Raw genomic sequence first — 5,587 nt, 5'->3', positions numbered from 1 at the left:
AGAGAGAGTGCGCGCGCGTACGTTTGGACGGAGTTGGGGATGTTACACCATCAAATTTTTTGTGATTAGGGTGGATCTTCGATTGGACTCGGACTCACGTATCAACGTTGCTCAACTATGTGAAGGATGAGTAAGTGAAGAATTTGGACCCCTTGAACATACGGCCCAACCAACCCTCTTGTCCAACTTCCAATATTCCCCCCCCCACCCCACCCACATATGAGTCATGAGTGTCTTCTCCATCCATTGACCATTGAGAAGCCTTAGAAGCCCGCGACTCACGACTCGCAGGGCCTTCTCCTTCAGTGTCCGTCGGGAAAGGCCCGGGTTCTGATCACGGAACCCCTCAACACAACAGAAGATGGGATGATCCGTTACAATGGGGGGTGGGGGAGGGTCTAAGAGAGAGAACCCGGAGAGACTGATTGGAGAGAGAACCCAGAGAGAGCGAGGCTAGAGAGAGAGACAGAGGCTGGAGAGAGAGAGAGACAGAGGCTGGAGAGAGAGAGAGAGACAGAGAAACTAGAGAGAGACTAAAGAGAGAGAGAGAGAGAGAAACTAGAGAGAGACTAGAGAGAGAGAGAGAGAGAGAGAGAGAGAGAGAGAGAGAGATTAATCACACACAGGCTACAAAGAAAAGCGAAGGATTTCTTCAGGGCTCTCTCTCTCCCTCTCTGTCTCTCTCTGTCTGTCGAGCTTACAGGATCTAACGAATCTCTCTTTCTCTGTCTGTCTGTCTGTCTGTCTGTCTGTCAGTCTGTGTATCCATAGCGAGGAGGGGGGGGGGGGGGAGGATAGATAGAAGACAGCTATGGAAGGAGGAGAAGTCCATCAGCATCCTCGTACTCTGGAAGAGATATTTAAGGATTTCAAAGGGCGTCGATCTGGCCTCCTCGCTGCCCTCACCACTGGTAAAAAGCACACTTAGCTAAGCTAAATCCCCTTTGTTTTTTATCTTCCTCCTCTTCCTTCGCACCATTCATTGATGCTCTCTGCCTCCCAACTCCTCTGGTTTTTTGCAGATGTTGATGAATTCGTCAAACAGTGCGATCCAGGTGTGTAGCCTGTACAACTTCTGGGTTAGATTCGGCCATTTTTTTTTTTGGTCTGTGAAATTGGGTGCTTTCTCACTCTCACTTGTGTTTCAACGTTTGCTTCAAGATAGAGCGAGAACGAGATGTACGAGTACACTCAAGACATCAGAGACAGAAAAAGAGATGTATGAGTGTACTCAGACATCAGAGAGAGAGAGAGAGAGATGTATGTATGTGTATATCCCACTTACGAGAGATACATGTGTATGCCCACATATGAAAGAGAGATGTATGCATATGACACGCAGCAGAGGGAGAGAGATGGGGGAAGTGTGTGTGTGTGAGAGAGAGAGAGAGAGCTCAATTAGTTAAAGCTGTCAGTGGAGAGCAGAAGGTCGTGCTAGCAACCCCTACATTCCATTGTGGCATCTAGTAACGTAGAACATATAGTGAGATTTAAACTCAGCTTACCACCCCCTATATAGTCCTAGTATGAAAGAAGTATGGCACACATGGAATGGAGATACATTTGTATGCAGAAACGTAAGAGGGAGATGATAACACATCCCAGAGAGAGAGAGAGAGAGAGAGAGAGAGAGAGAGAGAGAGAGAGAGAGATGCAGAATTTGTTAAGATGATATCTTTGTTCATGTTACATATCTGTGTATGTGCACGCAGGAAGAGAGAATCTATGCCTCTATGGATTACCCAACTCATCCTGGGTGGTGACATTACCCGTAGAGGAGGTACCTTCGGAACTTCCAGAGCCCGTGCTTGGCATCAATTTCTCTCGTGATGGCATGGATCGCCATGATTGGCTCTCTCTTGTTGCTGTCCATAGTGATTCTTGGCTCCTCGCTGTAGCATTCTTCTATGCTGCAAGATTTGACAAAGCTGAAAGGTTCGTGTTTTGATTTTGAGGTTAATATAGCCATGTTTCTTGTAGATGCCTAGGATGGATTTTCTGGCCTAAGTCTTAATGTTGACAGACAGGGACGTCAATGCCCCTTCACTAATACTCCAGATATCAGCATAGGAGCAAAACACTATTTTTAATAAATGGTTAGGGTTCATGAGTGACTTATTGGTGTGAATGTCATTGACAATAATTCAAATATATCCGAGTGTTGGTGGGAAAAGCTCTTTCAGTAGATGATTAGGATGGGTTACCCAGTCAAATTGTGGGAGAAATATCTGGGCTAGGATTCTAGGGCAATATAAGGTGGTTTTGATGCCATTTCGATTGTACTCCAGATGACAGTGTGGCAGGAAAAGCTATTTTTAGTCAATGGCTAGGGTTCGTGGGTGACTTATTGATGCCATTTGTAATAACCAAAAATTTGGAGACAAAATCTATTTCAATAAATGACTAGGATGGGTTGTCCAGCCTAGAGTTCAATGGTGATATATGTGGTGTGAATGGCACTCTTGAGTACAGCCAAATTGTGGGAGAAATAGCTGTTTTATTTGATGACTAGGCTGAGTTGTTTGGAATAGGTTTCAGGTGTGACTATTAGTCTATTAAAGTATACAACTGGGATGGGTTGTAAAACCTAGGTTCCAGGTTGATTTGTGTGGTGTGAATGTCCATCTAGCTAATACTCCGAAATAGTGCAGTGTGGGAGGATGCAAACTATATTTTTAGGACGTGTGTAGCTTGTTTTCCAGTTGCATTTTCTTAATGCTGGTGCATTTTCTTAGTGAATGGATAAAAAATCACCTTTGGCCTACATATTCTGACATTTGATAGTTTTGGAAAACAGGAAGAAGTTATTTGGGTTCATAAGTGATCTTCCCACTTTATATGACGTGGTGATAGAAAGGAAGCCTGTAAAGGGTGTGAGTCACACCAATAAGACAAAGTCCTCCGCAGGCAGCAAATCGGTAATACATATTACGTCGAGAATCCCATCCTTATGGAGTTACTTAAATGAAAACAATTCACCAAATCTTTTATGTTTGTTATTCTTGTCATGGAATAATAGCAGAAGCCGATCCGGCAGCAGCCTCCACCGTCAAGAAGGAATGAAGAGGATGAAGAGGAAGAAGAAGATGAACATGAGAATGCTCTTTGTGGGAAATGTGGTGAGAATTATGCGTCTGATGAGTTCTGGATTTGTTGTGATATCTGCGAGCAATGGTTCCATGGTAAATGTGTGAAGATTACACCTGCGAAAGCTGAGCTCATTAAGAAGTATAAATGTCCTTCATGTAGTACTAAGAAGGCACGTGTATGAATGGGTGCATGTGAGAAGGCCCTTATCATCAGGGTATATAAGGGGCAGTTTGTATTAAGTAGATGGCATACACCTTCAATTCTCCTCTTTGGAGATTGGCATGAGAGATGGGTTGCAACAAGATGGGCCAACTGTGATGTTTTAAACGAACCCGACGAAAAGGTGCGTTCGCATGAAAACATCATCAGCCCCTTTTTTTAGTGAAAACACGAAATTTGATTAGTTTAAAAAGAAAAGGAAATGTGCGACTTTTTCGTACTCTCTCTTTCTCTCACTTTTTGCATTTTCTTTCCTTACATATTAAATAGGAAAGCTGATACATGTAATGGTGGAATTCAAAGTTTTTGTAAGAAAAAAAAACTTGCTTGCATTGAGTGGTTTGTTGCCATATCAACTATAATTAGCATAGGTAATTTCTTCTTCGAAGATGTATTCTTTGCTTTGCCCTTTGTTTTTCGTAAGGGTTTCATTAATGAATGTTGCAACATACTGTCTTACCATTTTCAGATTATGTTAATGGGACATATATATTTTTTCCATTCAACATACATATTTTTGTTAATTTCAAGGAATTTAGTTTCTAGATAACATATCACTATACATCATATTGGTTTGAAGTCTCAGATGCCTTTTCCTTTGCTAAGGCTTGCATGATAAGCCTAAAAGAGACTGTGCAATAGCCTAGATGGGACCATATGCATTCATCATGAGTTTAGGGACTTACCACTATGTCACATCTTTCGGCATATGTCATCCATCCCTCCAGATGAGTATTTTGGCAAAAACGAGACATCATATGATGTCCATGGCATGTGGAGCCAAAATTCATCTATTCATTAAACTTGATGAATTCAGGAACGTTTCAAAATAAGATAGAATTTACCACCTTATCATGCCTTCTGCCATAGGCTATGTGTTTTCTCTTTGTTTATGGCCGTATATTTTCTGATAGATGAGTAAATCAAGAGACAGTGATTGTGTAATATTTGCTTCCTGAACTATTTTGGCTTTGTGGATGCTACAACAGTCTTGAAATGCAACCAAATTCATAATATGCAAGTTTGGCCCCTCGATTCACTCAATCCGAAGGGTTGTGAATAAACAATGATATATGTATTTTAATGAGGCCACACTTTTGGACCATGGATAGTTTAATTGTAGTGGTGTCATTAAATATTCTTTGAATATAAATTCATGTCAAGACACATTGACATGAAGCAACAATAAATCATGTTTAAATTTTGCTCAGATATATCAAATTTCTGAGCTTTATTGTTTTGAGTTTTGTAGGTTTTGTTTTACCGAGTTTCACATATGCTAAGAATAAATCAGAGGCATGTAATTGAGCGGAATTAAAATATAGACATATGTTTGTGTCAAAGTGACACAAAAATATGGGACATGATGTGGGAAAGGTGGATCTATGATACTTTTCCATTATTGCTTCTAAATAATTGTTGTTCATTGCAAATGTCAGCATGTGGCTCATGGGGTTGTGACTAAATTTGTAAAAAATGTCAAAAAGCAAAGTATATGATGTCTATTGAGTTCAAGCATCATATTGGAATTCTTTGGGTAGCTATTTGCTTTCATCATATAGATATGATTCAATTGGTTGAACTATGCAATGCAAGCTTGGAAACAAACAAAGTAGTTTATCTTCTGTTGAGAATATCACAAATAGTCATAGATTCATAAGGTGGTTTACTTGATTGACATGATACGGGCCAAAAAATGTAAGCCATGGTTATATAATGGTAAAGTCTATGCTTTAAAACATCAAGGCAATAGAACCTTATAATTGAAAGATAGATAGAATATTCTATGTGCTCGTGAATTAGAAGAAACTTTTGAATAAGTTTGAAACTTAGATTTTCATGAATCATGATAAGGGTAACCAAGTACACAACAATAATTGACATATTGTAGCAATTCACTTCTAAGGAATTGTTTCATACATAAGATGAACAACTTCTCTTCATATTCTCAATTGTTTTGATGTTGAGTTGAAATACTATGCTCATTTATTTTTATTTTTATTTTCCAAAAAAGAATATACTCCATTAGTTAAAATATTCACAAACTCGATCCCTTTCTTGAGTAGGCCTTGCCTAGACTATCCTAACCTTCATAAGAAATCTCACTTATTTATCTTACACTTTCACATGTGCCTCTAGCCATCCTTTCATACACATCACCTGCATTCACTATCCCACATAACATCTCTTTCACGCCCCTCGTTCAACTAATGGGAGGGGGGAACAACCATGGGGGTACTACATATTGCCAGTGTATATCCATTCCATTTATTGTCGC

At 40.0% G+C, this 5,587-nt stretch overlaps 1 protein-coding gene and 1 long non-coding RNA gene across 3 annotated transcripts; both read left to right on the top strand.

The window, feature by feature from the left end:
* The first annotated feature begins 751 nt into the window (after window positions 1-751).
* Window positions 752-3,532, top strand: LOC147862781 (PHD finger protein ALFIN-LIKE 2-like). 2 transcript variants are annotated; one of them, XM_087321034.1, is made up of 5 exons: window positions 752-911; window positions 1,023-1,055; window positions 1,713-1,935; window positions 2,798-2,918; window positions 3,020-3,532. In XM_087321034.1, exons 1-5 carry the CDS (start codon window positions 812-814, stop codon window positions 3,269-3,271), a joined length of 729 nt encoding a protein of 242 aa, XP_087177160.1. In that variant the 5' UTR covers window positions 752-811; the 3' UTR covers window positions 3,272-3,532. The 2 variants fall into 2 exon arrangements, with proteins under 2 accessions (XP_087177160.1, XP_087177161.1); XM_087321035.1 differs by having other exon boundaries at window positions 753-911; window positions 3,023-3,532.
* LOC147862780 (uncharacterized) lies at window positions 3,272-5,017 on the top strand. The gene is made up of 2 exons (XR_015529928.1): window positions 3,272-3,433; window positions 4,562-5,017. It is a non-coding gene; the product is annotated as an uncharacterized LOC147862780 (long non-coding RNA).
* Window positions 5,018-5,587: the final 570 nt, after the last annotated feature.

Source organism: Azolla caroliniana, unplaced genomic scaffold (assembly GCF_043228905.1).
Source record: "Azolla caroliniana isolate FFs.n. ecotype wild unplaced genomic scaffold, voAzoCaro1.0.p SCAF_6, whole genome shotgun sequence".
NCBI classification, from domain to species: domain Eukaryota; kingdom Viridiplantae; phylum Streptophyta; class Polypodiopsida; order Salviniales; family Salviniaceae; genus Azolla; species Azolla caroliniana.
The sequence above is the reverse complement of the archived record's forward strand: the minus strand, read 5'-3'. Positions and strand labels throughout refer to the sequence as shown.

Excerpts from the sequence above, each read along its gene's own strand:
- LOC147862781 (XM_087321034.1), top strand. The coding sequence starts at position 812 with ATGGAAGGAGGAGAAGTCCATCAGCATCCTCGTACTCTGGAAGAGATA. Across the intron at positions 1,936-2,797 it reads AGATTTGACAAAGCTGAAAG|GAAGAAGTTATTTGGGTTCA; the intron begins GTTCGTGTTTTG and ends TTTGGAAAACAG. Across the intron at positions 2,919-3,019 it reads CCTCCGCAGGCAGCAAATCG|CAGAAGCCGATCCGGCAGCA; the intron begins GTAATACATATT and ends ATGGAATAATAG.